Source organism: Dromaius novaehollandiae, chromosome 11 (genome assembly GCF_036370855.1).
Source record: "Dromaius novaehollandiae isolate bDroNov1 chromosome 11, bDroNov1.hap1, whole genome shotgun sequence".
NCBI classification, from domain to species: Eukaryota; Metazoa; Chordata; class Aves; order Casuariiformes; family Dromaiidae; genus Dromaius; species Dromaius novaehollandiae.
The window spans coordinates 15,925,028-15,950,542 of NC_088108.1; the positions used below are offsets into that span (position 1 = coordinate 15,925,028).

At 36.3% G+C, this 25,515-nt stretch overlaps 1 protein-coding gene across 2 annotated transcripts in view; it reads left to right on the forward strand.

Annotated features, from left to right (window-relative positions):
- DACH2 (dachshund family transcription factor 2) overlaps positions 1-25,515 on the forward strand; it is a 331,997-nt gene that overhangs the window by 213,014 nt on the left and 93,468 nt on the right. For both annotated transcript variants that reach the window (XM_026101310.2, XM_026101309.2), the window contains exon 3: positions 13,118-13,249. In XM_026101310.2, the coding sequence (XP_025957095.1) occupies positions 13,118-13,249 (132 nt within the window). The remainder of the gene's footprint in view (positions 1-13,117; positions 13,250-25,515) is intronic.

Consider the following 25,515-nt stretch of genomic DNA (forward strand, 5'->3'; position numbering starts at 1 on the left):
AAGTGAATTTAAGATGTTTACAACTCTTTGTTGTGATGTATTTTCAGAAATAACCCTTAACAGAATTAATTTATTGAATGTTAGAGTATTTCATTTTAGTCCAACAGAATCCAACAGTAGCCTAAGAATGTGTTACATACTGTATGAACTTTTTGTGAATTATACCTGCAAGGTATTGTGTCCTGAATTCTGATTTAACTTTATGACTTTGAAATATAGTATTTTTAGTGCTATGCTTTTGAAGTAGGATAGGATATGGTAGTACCAACAAAGAAGGTGTTCTCTGACTTACTTTACTGGCTGTTTAAGTGCACTTCTAAAACTTACAGAATGATTTTTGTGGTCTTTTGAAAAGGAACTGTTATGGTTCTTGGTTGAACTTACAGGAAGGTCTCAGGTGTGACCACAGATCCTGATATGTGCAGCAGAGCAAAACACATTTCAGAGCTCATTTTATGTATTCACTGCTGAAGCTTTTCAGAATCTGTGCAGGGGGATATTTCCTTCAAGTCAATATTCGTTTGTTCCCCCAAATTGTGGGGTTTTCCTCTTTCTATGCCATATAAGCTCTTACCTGAAGTGTGAAAACGCCAACAGATAAAGTAATACTGTGTATTAGTCTTTGTCAAATATGTATTTCCAAATGTTGTGCATCTTCATTGAGATTGCAAAGAAGGAGAAAAACCCAAACTAAATACTTCTCTTTCTTACTGCTGGTCCTGCTGAAAATGCACTGAGGCAAAAGCTTTATCTGGTTTTCCTAACTATATCAGCTAGGTTAATGAAAGATTTTAAATCTCCTTACAAGTTTTTCTCTTAGTATCCTTTGACTGTCACAATGTAAAAAAAAAAAGTTTGTGTATTTAAAAGAAAAGGAGTGTACTAGTTCATGTTCTTCTATAAATGGTAATACATTTAAATTATTTTGAAAAATGAATAATTGTAAACTGACATCATTTATTGAAAATAAAGTATTATATAAATTACATAAATTATTTTTACAGGTTTGGATGTTAATCTACAGGATGGCATGAACAAATAAAAATGGTCTATCTATAAATTCAGTTCTGCATTGCTCTTAACTCTGCTTCTCAGTGAAGTAAAATTGTGCTGCACATGTTACAGGCTGCTGTGGTCATAAAGGCAGTTTCAGTCTGTTCACGTAGGAAGTAAGTGCTCAGAAATTCTACACTGCTTTCCTGAGAAAGGTGGCAAATCGTAGGAAAGATTACGATCTTGATACTAAGGAAAGGCCGAGGAGTGCAAAGTACAATGATTTTAAAGGGAAAGCTTGCAAGGAGTGACTTCTTATATAATGTAGAGTCTGGAAAAGCAACTTTAATAGACACCTGGAATCTTTTCCTCTGTTGCCAGAATTAATTTTCAATATATCTTGGATATTATTTATATTAAATATATTTTTATTTTTAAGCTAAACCTGTAATTTGAATTATAACATCTGAGAATCTATCTTAAGATTTGAATGTACTTTGATTGTTGAAATTGTTGAACAATAGTTAAGCTAAAAACATTTGGTGCCATAGTTTTATAAGAAAATGAAACTGCTGTGCTGATGCAGACTCATAAGTAAAGACCACGGGAGTTTATCTGTAAAGATTTGCAAGGGCAGAGAGAATATTTGCATAATTTTAGATTATTGAGTGTTTCAGCTCACTGACTAGATTATGCCTGTCCTTCTTGAGCCTGCATTTGGCTTGGAGGCTGCAAGTTAATTCAGCTTGACCAATGAGCAGAGACACATCCTTTAAGATTTAAACAAAATGATGTATTTCATCTTCTACATGCAGTTTTTATTCACAAGCTGGAACAAGAAAATAAGCTCCCAATCAGTTTGTCAACTTTGAAAACGTTCTTTATGTTCCATAGCATAAAATGGAAACGGCTATTCTGGTATAACTTCGTAAACAAAGAAGGTATTAGCCAACTAAGACTAAATTATTTGTCTTCTGCATTATTTTATAGGTAATTGTGCATGAATAAGTTTCAGCAAATCTATATTAGTAACGGGAAAATCAGAACAATCAGAAGTAAAAAATGCTAGAGTTAAGGTGCACACTCATCCGTAAGTATGTTCCGTGCGTTGTTTGGTTGTGTGATCAGTAGCCATTTATTTATGGCCCAGAGGAAAATCCTGTTCTTTGCATTTCTTCATCTGTTTCTCTCTTCCCTCTTCTTATGCTGCTGGCTTGTTTCTGAGCGCCTCCCTCCCTTCTCCTTGTGCTTGGTTCCTGTCGAGGAGCTGACAAGGGACTGTGTCCTGTGTTGCTTGCAGGAGGCCACGTGAGGCGGTTTCCTTGTGCACATGAAGGCTTTTCATTTCCTTCTTCCCCGTGTTAAAAAATCAGAACCATCATCAAAACACACATGATTTTTTGTAGAAGTTCTTTTTTAACAAGTCATTTGGCAAGAGAAAAATTTTTAAAATTGCTAAATATATTACAGTGGTCTAAACAGCTATGTTAAATGTAGTTAGATCCAGTCTGTGTGCTGCTTCCTCTTTTTCCTCTGCAGTATTAGAAATTCACATATCCATCACTATCTACAGAAGGTGCCAAAGCAGCAGCTCATCTTTTGCCCTTAGGAAGTGTTTGGGCAGCGTTCACTGCTTGAACTGCTCATTCTTGCCTCACAGGATGGCTAGAAAATTGCACGAGTGCTAGTCCTTTTGCAAATCCAGTTAGATTGATTGCTAACTGGACCATGCTGAAACTAAAATAAACTAATCTAAAATACTTCATTTTCTCCTTAGGTAGAGTTACTAGCGAAGGTGTATATGGCATGACGCACCGCTAATGAAAGCTCATCACAAAAGCCTGGTTACAATCATCATTTATTGCCTTACCAGTTCAACATAATACCATCCAAAAATATTTTTCCTGTGAATTGGCTGTAGTATTTCAAATGATCTGAAAGCTGTAATATTTCACTTACATTCAACAGCCAGAATTGGAGTGTGATTGTAGGTCTCAGAAGAATGTTCCATGAATTTATGTTCACAAGTGATGCTGCTTTGGAACTTGCATCTTTGGAGACTGGGTTAATTCAATGCCATTTGGGGAAGTGTGCACGGACTCCCTCTTTTCATTGCTTAGGTTATTGTGCTTCAAATAAGCATAATGTTTTTGTGTACCTTAGGAACTGCCCACAGATTTCTCAGCTGTATGTAAAAATGCGTAGCATTAGCTATGTTTGTTATTAGAGCATTAAGTTTCTATTTTGGTGGAGGTCTTAGAAGAGTTGCTTATGCGGAAGAAATGCCATATTAAGAGAAGATTGTACCAAGCTGCACAAGTGAAGCAGTCTGGCTTAAATTTTACCATTTGAGCTGGCACTAGCTGCCATCTCAACTGACAGGCTGTTTCCAATAATTTTGGTAGGAAGAATATAATCTCTATGAACATAATTATATGATTATAAATTGATTTCAGAGGTATTGCTCTAAGATTAGGGGATTGCAATGGCTATGAGGAAGGCAGGATTTTATCCTTGACTGAGTACTTTGTCTAGCAACTTAAAGCTAGTTTGAGTATTTAATACAGTTCCTTAAATGTAAATTGTTTTCCCTCTTTCTTGCCAGTGTTGATCATAGTGGCAATGTAAGGAGCTCACCACTGACTGCTTCAGGCCAGTGTCCCCTTTAAGTTACTCTAAGAAAGTGGTGATTATAGGTTCAGCCTAATACCTATGTGTAGGCAGTGAATTATCATAGTACTTTTGCTTTTCATTTGAAAACAAAAAACACAAGAGGTAGCTTGCTGCTGCTGTTCATAGCTGGTGAGTAATCATATGAAATTAATATTAATAATTGCTTGGTTTCAGTAGAACAAACAGTTCAGTGAAACTGTTTGAGGAAAGATCAGAGTAACATTTCTTCCTTGTAAAACTTCAGGTTCTGGGAGGCTTTGATGAGATATCTGTAAAGTAAGATTCTCAAAAAGGACTTGGCATTGGTCAGACTAACCCGACTGAAGTGAATAGTGGCAACCAGTGGGAACACTTTAAAAATCCAGTTTCTACCAGCTGTGCTGAGAAGAAGGGGTCTTGAGGGTATATTAAGGTTTGATCTGAAATACAGTAGTACAGTGAATTCATGGAACTCAGTATTCACTTATAAAATCGGATATTTCAAGGATTTTAAATTGTGATTGGAGATAACTGGGACATAGCTGAGCTGTACCATCAGATACAAAAAGATACTTGTATGGTATTTTCCAATCACAAATAGGAAGTAGCTTAAAATCACTCACAAAGATATCTATATTCTCAGGAGACCTTCCAGCCCAATTAATTTTACAAACTCCAGAGATTCATGCCAACTCCAGATAGGCTTTCAGACTTTTTGGTACTTAACTGAAAGGATCTTCAAAAACTTTAGCAATTTCCCCATCATTACAGTGTATGGAGAAGTGTTTTAAAACTATAGAAATCAATTTAATAGGAAAGGAATAAACATGGAGAAAAAATGAGTAAGAGTTAATTCTAATTTCAGGTGCAAGCACGTGCACCCTGACAGATTTCCATGATGATACTGAAGTTACAACGTGTTAAAGATGAATACAAGGGCTATTATGATGGAATGTATTAATTAGATAATTTTAGGTTCTCATGAGACCTGAAGTATTCTAAAATGGGTAACTGAGTCCTGAAATCAAAGGGAAACGCAGTGACCTGTGAAACCCCCGAGAAGATTTGATTGGGGCCATTAAAGCCTGTTGGTGCACCCAGGGCCCTCGTGTTATGTGAGCTTTCTGGACTGTTTGGCAGTCCCAGTCGTTTTAAATTTGGTCCAGGTAAATCAGAACTTGCACATCTGGGATACTTGCCTACATGACAGCATACTGGTCTGGCTGGATGCCAGCCTGTGCCACTGTCTTTATTTCTCTTGATGTAGAAAGAAAGACTGATGTTCCCGATGCAGGCTAAGGCCTGTGTCAAAGATACGCTTCTCTTCCTGGGGCCGCTAATATCAGCTCTGTATCCTGTCCTGTGGCCCCTGGATATTTAGTGCTTTGGAATTAACATTTTCACCTATAAATAGAATTTATTTTTGTATGTTGCTATGAAGGGAGTAATTTATTGTGTTTCTATTTTAGTTCTTATTTTTTAAAGTCCTCATCTCAAGCAATTGTGGTCTTTAGTCCATTGCAGCACTACTAGAGCCATAAGCTGATAGTTTGAGAATCTGGATGATTATGAGCATTAGTGTAACTTGTCTCATCCTTACTGGAATCTGAGTCCTAATGCATGCATTTGTCATTCTTTTTATGCATGAAAACACACTTTTAAATGTTTCACATGAAGTTAGTGTAAGGGTTTTTATTTTATGTTGAAAATTTTAAATAGCATCATTAAAACTGCATTAAATACGCATACAAGAACACACAAATTATTTGTATGAAGTGGTCCTGATGTTTTCAACAATAATTCAGTGGCTGATAAGTCTGTCTTGCTTATGCTTCCATCTTCTGTAACCTGTAGATCAAAAGTGGGATGGTCAGTCAATCAAATATACAGAAGGTAAAGGTCACTACAGTGCAGAATACTAAAAGTATTAAGCATTACAGTCTTGACAAATCATTCTCATGGCATAGATTGTAAAAAAGAGCAGAAAATGTCACGAAATTAATCAATTCTCATGAGACGCACTGTAAGTTTGAAGGAAAAAATAATGTAACCTTCTCAGTGCTCTTTGTGGTTCTGATTTTTCTGTTTCCCTTCAATAACATATGCTGCAGTTTTGATTGTCGTAGCATATAGGCAACCTTTTTGTATATGAAACTATTTGTAAAATATACAGATGGGTATTGCTGATATCTGTTTGAACATGTGTTCATTTTAACATAGATTTAGGCATTAAAAATTATGACCATTACTACACTTGAGCACAAATTAGGGATTAATGTTTCTATATACTTCAAAGTGTGTCCCTTAGGGTTTAGACAAGAAATGTAACAGATCCATAGTCACCGTGGGTCAAAGTTATGAAACACCTCAGGTATGGAGACTCGTGAAAATGTTCATGTTAAAAATAGTTCCTGTCTCTCAGATGGGAATTGGGGAGGAAAAGATTAGATTTTACAAAACAAAAGAGGTTAAGACTGGGGTGAAATGCCTAAAGAATAGGGACAGTGACTGATTTCATGAGGGAAAAGAATGATCTGGAATGAAAATTTTCACAAAATGATGCAAGATTGGGACAGAGATGGGATGAAAGCAGAAGGGATCCCAACTGGAAGGCAAATTCTCCCCATATTTTAAGGTGAACCCCCAAATTTGTAAGTATAAAGACTTTTGCTACTGTCTAAATATCTGTAAAACTAGAGAATGATAGCCTGTTACTGCGTTATGCCATGAACTGAAAGGGGCCTTTTGGCATGTAAAACTTTTAATCTTGTTTTTCCCCATGTGAACTTCTGTGCGAAGCCATAATTTAGAATTAAAATGAGGTGAGCAAGCACACTGTATTAGAGGAAAATTCCTAGGATTTTAAAATCCAGTCCTCAAAAATTGAGAAATATTTGTGCAACTCTCATTCTCATTCCCTGAAGATTTGGTAAAGTCTTTAAATTACATTATCACATGCTGTCTTTTCCCCCGCTTAACTGTCTGGTTGATGATAGAGAATCGATTGACCTGTGGTTGAATCAGGGTTGTATGATGAAGAGACCTATCTGTAGGTCTGTCCCTTTCTAGCTGCTGCAAAAGCTGAAAGCTGGAAGGGGAGATACGGGGGCTGCACAAAGGCAAAGAATAAAGTCTTGCAGGTAAAGGCTGTATGGCAATTCATTGCAGAAGCAGAGTAATTTAGCTTGTCTGTGAAAGATTAATTCCTGGCAATTCCTGACAAATATGCATAGTATTTATATTTAATTTTTATCCCTTAGTAATGTTCTTCTTTGGCCATAATATAGTTTGTGATAGTTTCTTCTCATTTTTAAGTGGTGGCATTTAGAAAACAGGCCAGTCAAAAATGTAACTGTTTCTGAAATGTTTTGCCTAGCACAATCTTCAGTAGTCTCTGAAGTTTCATTAAATGAAAGTGTTTAGGGAATTAGTATTTAATTTCAATTTCATTTTGTACATTGAATGGGATTTTCTGTATGTCTACTTTCAGATTTTCTACTGTGAAAGTCAGTTTTTCCATGTTGTTTGGGGGCTTTCCTGTTGCAAAATGAGAGACAAAAACATACACATTTTAAAAATGTGGTTATAATATCAGAACAACTAGCTGCTGGTGTCAGAACAGATGTAATAAACTCAGCTATTGTAGTCCGTTTCTTGGTTATTGACTACGTTTCAGCTTGGCAATGTCAAATGGATATAGCATGGATTTCAGTCTAGGCTCCAAAGTGTCCTCCCAGGACTTTGGGTGAATACTCACACAACTTAGCCCATGATGAAGCTTTGTGCTGCTGCGGTTGCACTGAAATCCCATCCTGTGCCTGCAGTGGCCAATTACTCACTAAGTTCTATTCTTACAGTCTCTCCGGTGTTTCACAGTGATGGATTATTATGACCTATCTGAAATGGTAGCCGAGATATCTATGAACAGCCATTGCAAACAGAACTGGGAGTTGTGCTCTGGAGCTAAAACTTTCCTGTAGTCTCTGAGTCAGTTTACACAAATGGAAGAAACCTGCAATAATAAGACTTGCGTATTTGGATACGTCACAAAACGCTCTAACACTTTGCTCGTTTTAAAGTTCTTAATCAAGATTTTGGTTTAACTGTCATTCAGGTTAGTAGCTAGATTTTACCTCTGATAATCACTAAATAAGGATGATTCATTTCAGCTACAGAGAAGCCTTCACTTTCTAATAATGAATTTTCAAAATAATTCTTGCAGGCAGTCTGAAAACTTGAAGTACGTCATGTGTTTATTATTACAAATATTCTTATTGAAGAAAATAGGAAAGAAAGCACATCCTTTCAGTATTCAAAGGCCTAATTTATTGGATGTTTCAAAATTGTTTTCACTGTTTGCAATATGGTATCTCACATTAACATTTCATACTACCAGATGTTTCATTATTCCTGTTTTAGCACATCATACTTGACCCATAGCAGCTTTGAATGCAAATAACAAACAGGCTGATGCACAATGCCTGACTGTTAAACTGAAATAATATGGCAGGGCCAAACTGGTTTTCATTTTTTCTTTTGAATATTATTAATTGCAATGTGTTGACTGTTAATTTAATTAAATGTTTTGTTTTAATATAAGACCATACTTAGTTCACTGACTCACCGTTTCATTTAATTAATTGCAAACCTCAAGATTTGATTACTCATAGTTCTCCTTTAGTTAATTTGCGTGTTCACAGTTTTGACAGAAAAGCTTTCAAACTAATATGAAGGAGGGGCACAATCTAACTGATTAGGGAACTGAAAAAATAGCTGTAGCTAGAGTACAAGATTAGCAGATACCAAGGGTCACCTTAAAATACTCAGAGAACTGACTTGGTCCTTGTATTTACCATGCCAATCCGATTTTTGAGGACTGCACATCAGTTAAACATGGGGGATTCACTTACATTCAAGCCACCCTGGGTACATCAGTGCAAGAAAGTAATGGAGCTGTGGTTTCTTATGTCTCCGAGAAGATATTTGCAAATCTGTAAATTATGATGTTTACTGAAGGCCTGGGAGTGTCCCCCCATTGCCGGGTGTCCTGGCACATGTTCTGCGTTGCCCTGTGCTAGGCGGCTGGACTCTGGCAGGTGGCAGGAGCAGCAGCAAAGACCATGGGGTGTGATCTTCGGGCCATGCAGTAAAAATGCCTTTTGGTTGAAATATTTCCTGAAACTTCATGGAGGAATAATCTTTGTGTCGGTGCAAGGGGTGTTTGAGTAGACAGTTAACCGCTAACCTTAACAGGATGCAGAAGAGAGGTGGAGAAATCTCTCTGGTCTTCATCATCTCGAATGCAACAGGCAGCTTAGGAGCATTAGGAGCACGGGATAGACGGTGTTCAGGGAGTCTTGTCCTCACAGTAGCAATGCAGCCTTGTAAAACATGGCAGGACTTGTATCTCCAACATCCCGTAAGCAGCAGGTCTTGCCAAGAGCACTGCGACATGCAGTGTTGAATAAACTGAATATGGTCCTAATTTTGATTAAAAAACATGATACAAAAACTGTCTGCTGCTAAATTATACTTTCATTGAGGCTTAAAATACAGTTTCAGAATCTCACTTCATTTCAGCTTGAGCATCAAGTGTGCTAGTTTCTGTCTCCTTGAAGGTTTATTTCAGGGCTACATTAATGTGTTGTCTAATAGAGTTTTGCAGACTTGTTAAAGGGAGAGTGCACAGTTCCTGACAAAACTTAAATTACAGAATGAAGATTACTAATGGCAGTTGGTTGTTTTGCCATGTGCACGATGCAGGTGTGTCTGAGCACACACCATCACAGTTCGTTATGCAAGTGTAATCAAGATTCATATATACAGAGCTGCCCGAGACCATGGCTGGGCAATTCCTGCCTTTCAGCCATGGTAACCTGCAGGTTGTCGGCTACTCTTAGCAGAATTAGTTGCCCTGGCCACATCATTGCTAGCAGTTTTGAAAACAAGTCATTATAACTCTGAAGAGACAATGCTTTTTCTTTCTTTTTTTTTTTTTTGGTTAACATTGTAAAGGTTGTGTGTGTTTGACAGTAAGTGTTACACAGTTTATTTCCTGGGTGTTCAGTGATTGATAACAGCTGGGAGAAGATAGCTAAAGGAAGAGGATTTAAAGTGTAAATGGAAAGAAGAAGCTGCAAGCTTTGAAGTATGTGATCCAGCGTGTCTGCTTTCCTACTGATTTTTTTTTCTTTAGGTGAAAGTAGAGGGGTAGATGTATACTTTGCAGCAGTTTCCAAGTGCATTTCTCAAAGCGAGGTGCTCTAAGTACGATTCTGTTGCTGATAATGATTCAGGCAGGAGGGTGGAAATGATTCAGTTCTTTGTAGATCTTCCAATAAGTCAGTTGAAGAACAGCCCTCTTTGCCACAGCTAGCCAGAGCTGCGTCAGTTATAGAAAAGAGTTTTATTATACGTTAATTTAAACAGTAGCTTCAGTAATGCCTCTGCAATAGCCTTAATTGAAGATTAGGACAATGGGCGATTTGCTGTACATTTTCTTCCATCATTTCAGTCTGTTGCACTCCCTTACTGCTGAACCCATTTATTTTAACCTCAATTTTATTAACTTTCGGAAATGTTGAGACATTAATACAGTATATGTCAATTGCCTCATACAGTCACTATTATCACAGTTCAGACAACAAATAATACAGACTGGGGAATAAGTGAATGGGAGTGTAAAGACCTCGCTGAAATGAAACTTAGAGTTAGTATTGGCCATATTTGCTTCAACTTTATGCCTGACTGCTGGGGATGTTTAGGCTGTAGTGCTTTTTACGTTAGGTAAAGCACACTGTGCTTTACTTTTAAACTTTTAACGCTGAAGTGGAGTTACTTTGGTGAGGCAGATGGCACAACATAGATTTCTGATACATCAGTTTTTTGGCTTTTGTCCTTATGGCAGCTGTGTCTGGTTAGGGCGCTCAAAAATGCCTGACAATAATTACATTTAATTTCTGCAGGCTGTGTTGTGGTGATTTTGGAACTATGTTTATTCCTTCCTCTTTGTTCCTCAGTCCGTGTTCTGTCTTACTTCTGCTTCTAATGCAACTGTTCAGTACAAGTTGTTTTTATATAGGGCCCTGTATAATGTTTTGTCTTTACTTTTCAGTAGACCTTGTAACAAAGGTCTGAAATCGCTTTCAATTCTCTGTTTATGTCCTTATGAATAGGTTCTTTACTCTTTTACATAATTAAATTAAGTAGAGTTTTGTCACTTAGAATATCAAGAATAGGTATAAATACTCAACCAGATGAAAATACTTATTGGGACGTTGGTTCATCCGTACATATTTGGGTACATACATCACATACAAGTGATAAAATGTTATGATAAAAAACTCCATATTCAGACTCTTTAGCTTTTGTAACCTTTAAAATAAATATGAATTCTTTGTAAATGGATTGGAAGTATAAAATTAAAATAGAATAGGCTGTGAGTGGGTACAAGTTCTGAAAAAGTTTTAGTGATGAATGTATCTCAAAACTTGAAATTGGTTGGGATAAGGAGCAAAAGTTAGAGGTTGTTCAGGTAGGCCAGCAAATCACATAGATGCCTGGAAATCTTGCTAACAGTAAATTCTTTGGAAGACCTATTGATACTTCGTTTTTGAAGTTGCTGAAAATAATGTGAAATTCATTTAATGAGCTGTCCTGCTTCCTTTCCCTGGAGAAATGGTGATGAGTTTATAAAATATTTCTTCTGTTCCTGAAAGTTTAGTTTTTACTTCTTGGAACAGTGTTATCGTTTAAGCCATATTCTGTGATGGATTAGGTGTTAGTGACGTCAGCCAAAGATTTTGTAAAAGTAGAAGTGATAACATCAGGGTTTGATATTTGCTTGACTAATGAAAAACCCATAGCATTTGCAAAAGAACTTTAAAGGAAGTTGGAGTAATTTTATTTTTAAATCGAAAATGAGTATTGTTACGATATAGTGCTCTTCCGCGTGGTGTGCAAACAACTGCAAGAAAAGACTTGAACAAGGTTGCTGATGCTGTTTTCTGAGCTTAATATATATGTGTGTTTATTTAATTTATATTTAAAATGAAGTCAGTATAGTTTTTCACATATAAATGACAGAACTGTAAAGCAAGTGCCTAATTAGAATAGGAGGTACTTGTTAGATCTGGCATCAGTGCTTTTGGATCATAGGAGTGTGTAGCTGCAGTTTATTTTTGTAAATGCTGAGAGGCTCTTAAGCAAGATAGAAGGAAAGGACAGAAGGACTGGAGAGAAGAAGACTTATATAGCTCTCATCTCAGAACCTGTCATCTCCAACTTACTGATATTAGTTAGGAATATCTTGTCTGAAGTTAACAGGATTTCTATATCTATGTATGAGAAAACGTATCACCCCCCATGCAGTTTGAGTCCATTGCTTGCTTACTTGAGTCACATTAAAATAATGAGAACTTTTGTGAAGCCTATTATAGGAGCAGCACGACAAATCTAAGTGTCATGTTCATAGCAGCTTTTAAAAGAAAGTATTTTAATTTAAGGATGTGTGGCAGTATAGGATATGAAAATTATTATTTCACTTTAATCAGTGTCTAATTTCTCAGTAAGCAATATTTCTAGAAACAACAGATTATTTAATTCTGTTTTGATATATGAAATCTTTGTGGGTTTATACAACATGTACCACCAACAAAAAATTATTATATTATATTATACTTATTGACCAAGTCAAAATAATAAAACTTGTAAAGTTTACTTTTCTTACAAAAAAAGAAAAAGGAATCTAAATTAAAGAACAATATGTGATGGAAGCCTGGCCCTACTCTATTCCTTTTTTTTTATTGTAGGAAATTAACTGCTTTTTAGTCACTTGAAAATCTACCACTACATCCCTAAATTCTGTAAATTTTTACTGGCCTTTTTAGGGTGGGATCAAGTTTTTAGTTATCTAAATTGTACTTTTCTAAAATTTCCAACGCAGTATTTTCCAGCAGCAATAATTCTATCCAGATCAACAGGCTTCAAAATAATGTCAAAATAATATTTTGATATATAATAGTACAGGACTGATTGTTCCAAATTACTAGGCTTCCAGCTGTTGAAATTAAGGAATACTATATCTTACTAGTTTACTTGGAAATATTTAGCAGCTAAATAAGTCAAGCAGAATGTGATCAAAGTGACAGAAAATGGTATTTAAAAGTGTAATCAAAGTGGATACCACTAAATAAATATTTCTTATGCTATTCCTATAAAAATAAATAATAACAAGAAATATGAGAGAACAAAAGAAAAAAACTTAGAATGCTGTACTGGAATAACCCAAATGACTTTAAAGTAAGGATAATAGAATATAATTGGAATAACAGTATATAATTGGAAAAAATATGTATTGAATTTATGTGACTTAGTTATTTTCACTGAAAGGAATTTGTCTGATTTTTCATATTTTTCTGTGTTGTGTTGTATCATACGATATTGCATTTTATTTACTTATATTTCTTTCTAGGTCTGACAGCAGCTGCCATGGCAGAGGCTATGAAGTTACAGAAGATGAAACTTATGGCAATGAATAGCCTTCATGGAAGTGGAAGTCAAAATGGAACAGAATCAGAAAATGAAGAACTCAATTCTAATGCAGGTAAGCAATGCTGTGCATGCAAGCTGTAGGGGAGCTCTAACACCTGTTTTTGTGCATGGGAAACAAAATCTAAAATCTGTCTAAAGTTCTTGTGCTCTTGTATTTCGTAAGCTTTGCTTCCCGGTCATCAGCTCAAAATCACTTCACCCTAGTGCTCTTGATTTTCCTCCTAACAGCCAACTACCTTAGTTTTTTTGAGGATTGTTTTCATTGTGTAAAAACACAGACGTTCTAACCATTCTCTGAACACATTCTTAGTAACAAAAGACTTCTATCTTGGCAATAAAACTTTGAGCCTGGAGTTTTCCTATAAATTATGGAAAGTTTCCAAAGCATCAGGTTGTTGGAAGTCTGTATGAGTCACCACAGTTCAGTGGAGAAAGGTAAAGCAGGGAATGCTAAATTACCAACTCTTAGCTTTTCAGTATTTTGTTCTTTCCTTGAATGGATGTTTACTAAGCAGAACTATGAAATAGGGTCATGACAAATATTTGTTACAGCCTGCCCAGCAGGAAAACCTTAGAACGAAGGCACTGAAACTGAACCAGTGTTCAATCTGGACTATAATAAACATGGATATAGACCTCAATCAAGTTCCCTGAGTTCCAGCTCCACAAGAACAGGGTTCAGAGTTTAAATCAGAAATGGATTCCTTGAAGAGAATATCTTTTTTGTTTATTCTAAAGGCTTTTTCAGGTGTATAGAAAAGGTCTTACTGGGATACTGTGGAGAATCTAGAACGAAGTACATTCATTTTTGTCTCAGGAAGCTGCTGGATGCTTACAACAATACGGGCGGGTCTTTTCAGACTCACCTTTTTTGACACAAACTCTCCTCTTTCAGTACACTCTTTCCATTTTAAAAACTTAGGCATCCTTTGTTTTCATTACCAGTTCAGAAACAGAGGGGTTATCTGATCTCTCCTGCCTTCAGAACTCCCACTGGCATGCACATGTATCTGGAAGTCACACATGCATCTCAAAGGACAAAGCTGCTCTAGCAGTTTGGTTGCTTGGATGGTGTATAGTGTATATGCATTGTACCATCAAAATGGTAATTTATTAGACCAATAAAGCAGCAGCTGGGAGGTCTTAGACTCATTTTCTAAAGGAATAACTTTGAATTCATGACAAATTATGCACAAAGAAGTCTTTCCAAAAGTGGTATTGCCTTTTGCTAATTTTGTGTACTCATCTGTATTGAAGAAATCTGGCTTCTAATTCATGCATTAAACCCTTCCCCAGCTTTCTATTATGTAGAATATGTATTTCTTTTTCACCTCTCAGACCCTAATCAATTAGCGCATATTGAATTCAGAAAAAAAGCTCTGAAAGCATATTTAATTTGTGTAACTCTTATAGTCTATATATAGTTCAAAATGGAGTTATGAGGTTTCACCAAAAGTTAGGAAATATGACTGAGTATTGAGTTGCTATATAAAAGCAAGGAAGCTTCCGATAGAAAAAATGTGGGGTTAATATTAGTATTTTTTTAAAGATGCTTTACAAAAGCTTGCAAAGTTCTTTGTTTATGGTTAGGTGCGTTATCTGCTATTGCAAAATTTGTATACTTCTGATGGGGAGAATCTACAGTGCAGTAATAATATTATTTTAGATACCTAGTTGACAAGTTTCATGGGGGACTATCATACAAGCCTTTCTAAAATGTGTCAAGGGTGTGCATATTAAATGAAAGTTCTGTGTATCTTAGCAATTCAATGAGTTATAAAACTGACTCAATACCAATTTAAATATTTGGAAAAATTTCCACTGACATTAGCTGAAGTTACAATGGGGCCCGACGATAAGGATATGGTGTCAGTTGTGTACAGATCTTTTTCCAATTTTTCCCCTTTTTCATTGCGTAATTCAGTAAAATTACCCAGAGTGAATTTGCTGGAGTGGATGCCAACACTGCTTGCAGACAGAGAAGTGAGTCCTTAACAAAAAGGACTACCACTAATGAATAATACTAATAATCACAATTTTTCTTTTTTAATATCTGCAATGCCAGCGTTAAGATCATTTTTGTAATGCATGGTTTCTCTCTGTCCTTGGAGGATGATTTTTAAAAGGTTTACATTAAGCAGGATAGCAGGATATGTCAAAAAAGAAAACAAAACCCAAAGGAATGTAGAAATTTAACTAGGAACAGCTCATTTTACTATACAGAATAACTGAGGAATTATCAAATATTCACTTTAGAAACCTCATAGGGGACCGAGGTAGGCCTGGAGAAAGTTGGATTTTGTTTAGAAGTTCATGCACACTTTGTAACTTTGATTCACTGTAAAGAGAATACCGTGATAATTCTGTATACTTGAAAGCTTTACCAAATGTTTGTTTTGCTCTAGACTGTTAACAGTTTAAATGACTATTAAAAACAAAACGGGGATGTGAAATGAGAAAGAAAATTGAATTTTGATTTTTTTTTTACTAAGAAGAGGGAAAAAGAAACACAGCAAAGGAGTCAGAAGCCTCGTAAGTGAGAAAAACATTTTATTTTAGGAGAGAGACCTACAGTTTCTTTGATTTGAGGTTGTGTTTAATAGCTTCTGTAATGGCTGCAACATGACTCTGCATCTAGATTTCAGCATGAATAACAACCTGCTCGTGTTTCATTTAGCTCCAAATGAGAAATTCTGTCTTTTATTGTTTTAGGAAATTAGTCTGTGTACTATTGCTCCTGGAACTTTATAATTAATCACTAAAGGTTATGGCTGTGGAGAGTTTGTGGGAAATAGATGTCTGAATGATTATAATTGTAGCTGTCAAATCAAAAATATAGTTGTACTGAGCAGAGGACTTTTTGTTTGCTTTGATTTTTTTTTTCTTTTTACTGTAACAAGGAATTTAAGGGTTGCAGGTTTGCTTAAAAAGAACAAATATAAAGATTGTTGTATTTTCACTGCAGTGTTACACACTGACTTCCTTTGGAGAGCCTAAGATACACCACCACTAAATATTTCACTTCAGGATGTTGCCTATCTCCTTTTTGCAATATTTTGGTAGATGAGTGGAATAGTCTATTTTGCTGTTGCTTGTTTGGAATTAAAAACATAAATGATCAGAATTAAGTCCTGAAACTTTATTGCCTGATCTTTCAGAAGTGTGTCATTGTATACAGGTCAATAACATAATAAAAAAGTGATGAGAACTTCTTGTCATACTCATTTCAATCCTCTTCTGTATCTGTTGTAGTCAGTATGAAATCATTTTGCATTTGTTTCTTTAGTAGTGCCTAAAATGTCACTTCTGCAGTTTCTTTCTCTGTTTGTGAGCCTATGATAGATAGTAGAAATTTTTCAAGATATTCTATATCTGAAGCCAAAATTCAGTAGGTTTTGGTGCTGTCAATTTAAAAACTGAACTGTAATTTGGGATCACTGACTACCACTAATCTGGGTCTGAACATGGCTTCCTCAGATGGCTTCTACTTCAAATATGTGAATAACAGAATATGGCTTGAATTGTCCCCTAGCAAAATACAGGTGTGGAACTAAATCTTTCCAGTATGTCTAACGAAGTGCCAGAACTTGGGACTAAGTGTACCACTTCTTTTCTTACTTCTAGTACAGCCTTCTAGTACGGCTGGTATGCTTTTGCCATCAGGCCCTACCTCCTTTTCTCATACTGCAAAAATCTCAGTCATGGTGGAGGTTAGTACTGGAATAATCTAAATAAGTGATAAAAAAAAGAACTTGCTGCAAGAGACAATGTTGGAACTGTGAAAAAAAAAGTCTACCTCTATAAAAAATTATATACTTTGCATGTATTTTTTAATTGAACTAATGCATTAGTTCACAGTGCTGTGAAGAATGTTGTTACACGTTTGAACATTAGTGTCCTCTTTTCCCTCTCTCCCTCTGCAGAAGTGAATGAGATTTTTTTTGCACCTTCCTACTCATCATATGAAGTGTTGAAACAAACTTCCCAGGCAGCTGAGAATCTCATATTTAATCCTATGCTATATGTTCGCTGGCCCCTCATTCCGGCTGACCTGTGCTAGCTGTTCCATGTGGACTGGTGTCTATGTCCACCTCCTTGCAGGATCTGGGAAAGAAAGAGGATAACATAGTTGGGAAAACAGGTTTCTGAAAGTGGAAGATTGCCAGCAAAAACTACATCACACTGAAATCTCGAATTCCCGGTGGCCATAATTCTTTCATAATTCCTCTTTTTTTTTTTTTTTTTTTTTTTTACTCTGTGTAAGTCCTTGGAGATGAGACAGTTTGCTGATGACACTCCATACACACATCTGGGATTATCTTGATTCTAGAGGTTAACATTAGCTAAGATAGTAATGCTGTAAAGAATGACACATAATACATGCCAGGAGCCATGTGGCCTTTCATATTCCGTGTCTTTAGAAAATGAATAAGATCAAGAGTTTGAAAGTGGCAGCTGAAGCCTAATATGGTGGATGCGTGTGCAGATTTATCAAAGGCCAGCCACGTTACCAATTTTGTCGTCCATAAAAACAGGATAAATAAAACAAAACCTCTCTGGTTGCCCGAAAGTGGTGAGAAAGATCATCTGTTTCATCTTCATGCAATACTAATATTAGGTGAAGTGGAGTCTGGAAATTAGCATATAATTGCCTAGGGAGATTTGAAACTTATTTGATATCAGAGCTTTATTTTTTTTTTTTTTAGTAACATGGCAGCAGGTAATTTGTACAAATATTCTGTGTATATGGTAGCACATGAATGTGAAAGATTGCAAAGTACAGTATTGGTGATACTACGTGAAAACCCTTTAAGGATGCTATGTTATGTTGTTGCATAAGCAAAGAAGGATCAGTGCACAGTAGTCCGTGACAGTACCTGTTTGTACAAAACCTCAATGCAAAGAATAAAGCAGTTATTTCCTTCTGTTAGCTTTTGGAGTTAACATGCATGATTTAATAAATGTGTTTTGCTTTCCCAAGAGAGATATCAAACAGTACTAAGTGTTTCAGTGGTATTTCCTTAGGAAGTCAAAATGTTATTCTGTATGTAGAGTCGTGTTGCTTAATTTCCAGGCAAGGAGCTAAGTTAGGCAGAAAAGAAAGGAAAAATACCCTAGTTTTTGGCATTTGAGGATCAGAGAAAAAAAGTCTTCATATATAAAAAAAAAAAAAGTGTTATCTTTTTATCCTTTTTTCCCTTCAGTACCTGCCATGCAGTTTTCTCATAAATGCAAACATCCTTCACAATCTGTTTAAAAAACCACAAATACATCACTCAGAGGAATATTTAAGGAACCATCAAGAGGGAAAAAACTCATTGGTTTAATGGAATGCTGTCAAGGAAAATCAGCATCACAAACGACACAGGGGCAGAATTGATACTTTTGCACTGACATGTTAAAAGAAAATCCCATGCATTATTTAGAAAACCCAGAAATCTGTCAGCTGTATGATTGCCGAGTTAGCAGAAGCAGGAGGATGCTGCTCAAGTTGAAAAGAAACGCGTAGGCACAGATCCATATTGTAACCTTTCATGTTCTCCACCCACCATGAATACCCAGCTATTACACGGTCAGCATTTTTTAGTTTTTCTCTTTTAAAATTTTCAAGTGCTTGAAAAGTCAAAAGAGGTAGGTCTTTTATTCTAAAAAGCAGGATGCCGAGGCTGTTATTTTATTGTAAGAGTGAAAAAGACAAGACCAGAGAACAGATTTTTTAAACCCTAAGAATGCCATGCAGGCTTCATGAAGTCATTTTTCCTCTTGTTAAAGCAAGTACTTTTTACATGTTATATGAGCAGACAGTTGTTGTTTCAAAGGTGATTATTTTATCTAAGCAACTCAAAACATTCATGTGGTTTCAAAAATAGGGACAGCCAGCCAAAACTGTTCTTGGTATTTTTAGCATCAGTTGAAAAGCTAGTGAAACATACATTTCATTTCCTTTATTTGTCCTTTTGCCAGGAGGAATATATAGAGTCTTGAAATAAGACAGAATTTAGTGTAGTTTGGTTTTCTGTACCAACCTTTCCAAAAGCTAGGCTTGTTTGAGTCCAACCCAAGCAGATTTATGAAAACATCTCTTCCAAATTGAGACATCTGTGCTATTTCTTTAAATGCTTACCTGCTTTGGCCTCACAAAGTGTGAAGATACTTGCTTTTTATGCTGCAAATTGGGCGTAGCATATAGAGAACAGTGAAGTACAATTAGCCACTGACTAGGGAATTGGAGTAAACTGCCAGTCCATAGCCATCTGACACAAACAGATTGCTCACTGGGTTGGTTAGAAAGAGGATGGTATTTTTAATGTGCTGTTGTCCTCCTGTGAACAGGTGACATCGTACTGGAAGTATGCCTCAGTATAACGCGTTGCATCACGCAGCAGATGCGGACAAGCACTCTGAACTGGTGGGAAGACAGGTAGTGATAGTCAGTGCAGTGCTGAAACAGAGCTTAGACGATCTCCTGAAGACTGGAGATGAGTAGAGAGTGTCCCATCTGCTTGGGACCTGTTTCTTTGGGGGATGCTGGAGGAGGCTGGAATAGGGCTGGGCCTTGTCACAGCGTGCACCTGCACATACGAGTGGGAAAACACTCTGGAGGTCCCCAGCAGAGACGTGGGTTTATCATGCCAAATTCATGCAGTGGAAGTGAGAGCGCACGAACAGTGAAGGCCGAGTTGTGTAACGAGGCCATGTTAGGGAGTGGATGCTGTAAGGACCCTCTGGGTGCCTTGGCTATGGGCATGAGCTCTACATAACAGTGTTTCTCCTACGGCCATAGTACTTTAATAAGAACTGCATACTAATGAAACTGGCTCTGAGGATGCATGTTCAGACATAGAATTGGAAGTGTGGTTTCTTGGAAGTTTTTTGAACTCACTGGCAAGTCATTTCTAAGAAGTTGTAAGCTTTCCTTTTCAGTGAAAATGGCATGAAGGAACTCAAGATCCACATAATTCTGAGGATTTAAAAAGCTTCACCATTTGCCATTGGTTATAAAATTTCTGTTGCTGCTGAATGATACAGAGCAATGTATTCCCTGCAGATGCGTGAGGCCTTCCTAGAGCCGGGGGCTGACAGTTCTGGAGGAAAAAATAGGTGTGTTTTCTTTTTGAAGATACAGCTTCTCAAAAATTAATTGGGAAGTGATAAGCTGATTGCTTGAGTTGTATCTTGTTTGTATTCTGCTGTGCTGTCCTCCATTTCTTTATAATGGTGACTGCTTTCCTGGGCCCTCTCAGTTATCCCGAGGACTCTGTCTACAGAACGTGTAAACAGGATGCACATACATCTATTTCTTTGGCAAATGAATTTTTTGGAGTCTAAATACTAGTGGATAGTTTCTGCCCTGTTAACGCGCCGCTGAGTACTGGTAGAACCATGGCAAGGATTTAATACCAAGAATTTTAGGATGCTGTAGAGAACCACAATCTCTGTGGAGTATGGAAGTGGGTTTGTTGCTTATCTGTAAGCTAGTTTAAATAAGGTCCCGTTTCTGCTAGATTCTTAAGCAGTTACATATTTAATGAATGTGAGTGGTTTAATGGACTTTTTTACATGTATTCTTGTTAAGTTAAATATGAACTTAAATACTTTATAGTTAAATATATTTCATTCACAAATAAATGCTGATTCATCAGATGATATTTATATATTTGGCTTGATTGAGAACCAACTTGAAGAAATGTGAAATCATTCTGGTTGTAGTTTTAAGACTAATGAAGGAAATATAACTTTGGATAACTTCTAAAAATTAAATTCTCTGCTTTTCTCTGTAACTCTGTGGCATCTTTTTCTTTGAGAGGGATTTCTCCGTTTCTGATTTTTGGTGCTCATCTTATGATGAATTTAATACATGTTTATATAAACTTTTAACTACGTTAGTCAATGTAATGTATCTTAAAGACCAAGCACATGTAGGTATTATTTCATATGGACTTCTTTTTTAAAAAAATTTTATTAAATGTCTAAGATCTCGTTTGTGAGAACTTTTGGCTTTTTGAGTGGGTAATTCTCAAGGGTATATTTTTCCATGGATGCATTACAAATAGATGTTGCTAAATGATTATGAATGGAGAATATATACACTTCTAAGTTTATATTTCAACAGTTAAACATATCACACAATCTGTTTCCTTAGTGTATTTTGGCTGTTATCTTTTTTGAAGCCTAAGAACTGCTGTTCCTTTTCTCAAGAGCATAAAGTACGTTTTTTTCATAAAGACAGAATTCATTATGATGAATTTTAAGTTTTAAGCTGGAACAAATTTAATATAGAAAACCAAGATTCATATCTATACAAAAAAAATCCCTTCCCCCCCCCCCCCCCCCCGGCCAAATACCTCCAGGTACACACAGTGTAGTCATAAACAACTTCTCTAGATTCTTGCCATATCTACTATCAGAATTAAGTGCAGCAAAAGATAAACTAATGACAAAATGCAAATGGTATGGCTAAACTGCTTAGAATTGAGAGCTTTCACATGTCTGTCACCTTTCAGATCCTTTACAAATTTATAGTCTCAGAGTGCAGAGGTCTAAATCTTCAAAGCTTGAAAAACAGAGGTGCAGCATGAACTAATCTTCATTTTTCCCCCTATCTTCTTACAGCAGCACTAATGGAAATGTATTTTGTTTAATGACTCTGAAATCCTGTTTGTAATTAGATGTGGGAATTGGTCTTACTTTGTAACAGATGATACTGGAATAATAATATGAGAGATGCTACGCTGAGACCACTATCCTGCTAAATCTATATCATTTTTCATTTTATTGACAGGAAATGTGTTCCTGGAACAAAGAGATTGATTTTAAAGAGCAGAAAAATAATGTCTAGTAAGAACTCAAATGAAAACATTTTAGCATTACTTTAAGTATATCACAAGAGTACATTAACCTTTTCACTTTATTTTTAATTTTTGTAAACAATCTTCTTATAATTGTTGCTTTGTCAGTGATACGATCTTTGAATTAATGCACCAAAAGGTAGGGAACTTTAATTAATGACAGGGTGCATACAATTAAAATGCATATCATATTTCAGAAGGATTATTCAAAATAATTAATTTTGTCTGTTAAAACAGTTTTACAGTTGCAAATGAAGTAATTAGGAGTGGGCACAGAACATGCGAGTGCAGGCTGAGCTCAGGCAGCTAGTCCCTTCAGAGCATTAGTCGTCTTTGCTAGGTTTTGATGTCATGAATCATTTTGGCCACTGTTGAGTCAAGACTACATTTATTTCTGGGTTATAATTTTCACACTTGTTAGTAGTAGCAGGTATTAGTGGTCAATATCAACGTGCCAGAGGAAAGCAGGTTGTTCAGAAGTGTCCCTCTTTAAGACGAGGTCTCATGTTTCCCTGCAAGGGTACAGTAACTTCCGTGGCACTATGGGGAGCAAAGCTCATCAGAAATGTGCCAAGTTTAGGACTTTCAGTATAAATTTGTATTAAGCCAAATACAGATTAGATGCACTGCACTTCCAAAGGAAAAATCATTCTAGTTTAGACATTTTAGAAGACTCCTACGACTGCTAAACAACGGGCGTTATGATGAGTACTGCCCAGGCCAGTACTGCTCCCAGGAAGGGGAGCTGCTCTCTCTGCAGGCAGGCAAAGGGAGGGCGAGAAGGCAGGCGTTTCCCCCCTTGACTCCAGCCTTCTGGTCGTGGTGGTCAGCAGCACACGGAAGGAAAATGCGTGGTTCCAGATCTACCTCTCTGAAATTATTTTGCAGTTAGACCGTTATTGGATAAATGCAAAACTGGAACTGGGACCTTGAACGATCAATTGACGATAGCTGAACTCTGGTAATTATGGGTGCAAAAAATGCCAAGAGGTGTGCCCATTTCTCCTCAGGGATTCCCAAATTTTCTGTAGTGCTACCAAAGAGCAAGAAAAGTAAAGTACCATACATCAAATACATCTTTTTTTTTTGAGGTCCTTGTATGTGTCAAGTTTCAATAAAAACTTGTCCACCTATAATTTAACGCAGTGTAACATATTTGTTTCCATACTATGGTGTATTAGCATGCTTAACCAATGCATTTTTAATTTCCAGTTTCAGCAAGTAAAGAAAAAGGAAAAGATAGTAAGTATATAAATAGGGAAAAGCAATTGTTGCTGATAGTTGCCTTTATTAATACTAGTGAGTCAACTTCAGTCTCACATTAATGATATTTTAACAATTAAAAAACACTTTTATATTTCAGTTACATTTTGAAGTACATTCTTGTTCTTGTTAAGGCATATCTAAGTTACGATGAAAACTGGCATATTACCTTTGATGCAGGCCACGTGCTGAGAGTGCCCCAAAGGATGTCAATGATAGTGATACAGCTGCCAGCAGCAGGAGTCTCATGAATTACAATTTTAATCAGATTGAAAAAAGTCCCCTAACATACAGTTAATTTATGTTTGTGGTAAGAAATGTTTGTAATATGATTATTTGGAAGTAGTAGTATTAATCCAAAGAATATTTTAAAAGTGTGTTTTTGTTAAGGATTCAGTACTAGATTTTTGCAGAGTGCCCTAAACTGACATTTTTGCCACTGAAATTCAGTAGCAGTTTTACTTGCAACAGTTGGTGCTGTTTAAATGTCTAGCTGATTTGTGAATTTGATGAGACAGAAGTGATAGTGGTCTCAAGTAATTCTGCCTTACTTTCACCCACAGAGTAAGAGATATTTCTTAGTTCTGGAGTATGAACTGTATAGGTAAACAGGACATTAAAAGATCTGAAGCCTTACTAATTTTTATAGGATACCTTGGCTGTCTTGAATAATTATATTTGAGTTTTGTTTTCTTTTATTAGGGTCTTGATCCATAAGAGAATCAGGTTTATGCATTGATTTCTGTGATTTTAAAAGTAAGCATATGACAGTTTTGCATAATAGGTTATGCTTTCTGCTCTATATTCTGTTTTAAAAAAGCTGGAATCCAAAACTGTGAGTGACATTTTGGTAGAATTTTAACAAGTACACTCATTACCAAATTAAAAATAGATACAGGTGGGTAGTCTATGTTTTTAGCTCCTTTTTTTAAAAAAAACTAGCTGTACACAAGCAGCAGCAATTTATCAGATCAGTTCTAGTTACGGTTACAAAGGAAAAGAAATGTTGTCTTTGACGAAGAGTAAATGTACCTTTAGGAGCAAAGGGAAAGTGTGTTAGTTATCTTTAATTTCTGATACTGCAACACCTTTTTCTCAAATTAAATTCTTATTCTTAATTTTTTAAAAGCTTAATTTATACTAATAATATCATTAGAAAATACTAAAACCTTGTCCAATTAGTTAGTAAAGCTATGGAGAAGAAAATTTTGTTTTCACCGCATGCTTGAAACTACTGTTTGTTCATAATCTAAAGGGAAAAAGCCAAGGATTTTTACTGCATTGTGAATGTAGTCTTAAGAAGGTATTTATCATCTTAGAAATGTAACTTGTACTATTTTATCTGCTGCTTCTAGTAATTACTATGTATTTTAGGCTGGCCAGTTTGTGTATTTGTTTTCTAGATAGGGGTTTCAATTTGGGAAACACAGTAATGATGCACCTAATAGTGTTTCAGAATAGACATTTTCTCAAACTATGTTTTTGAAGAGAGGAACAGCTAGGGGCTTCTCCTGAACCAGTCTTGTAGTTTAAGACCATAATGTAGGATAACGATCTGTGAACGATCCTAGGTTGTATCATGTGATGTAGTCTGTTATGTTGCAGTGTATAAGATCTAGTCCAGATAGTAGACATAGTTTAGCTGTGGCAATGTGGCGTTCAGAACAGGCCAGTTTACCTGCAGTTTGGCACTACCTATGCATCTACCTATGCATCTGGTCTCTGTACTGCAGTTTGCGGTGTCTGAAACCATAGAAGAGCAAGACTTTCACATTTGTTCCCTTGTCCACGCTCTGTGTGAAGCACGAGTCCTGCCAACATCATTTCTGACAGATGGTTGTCCACCTTAATTTTAGAAACTTCACAGGCTTACCAATCATGGCCATTTTTCTAATGTTTAACCTAAATTTTCTGTGCTACAGCCTTGTCCTTATTTCTTCTTGTTCAGTCCACTGTAGGTATGGAGACCAGTTTGTTACCCCTTTTTTACTGAACATGTTTTTTATCTAGTGAAGACTGTTAGTGAGTCTCCTATCTGTCTTCCTTTTTCTACATTAAATAAACCTGCTGTTTTGGACTTTCCTCATACTCTTGATTTTCTAGGTCGCTGGTGAGTTCTCACTGCTCTCCTCTGCCTTTCTCCGCGTGATTCATATCCTTGTGGAATTCAGGTTTCCCGGAGCGGGCACTGTGCTTCAGCCGAGGC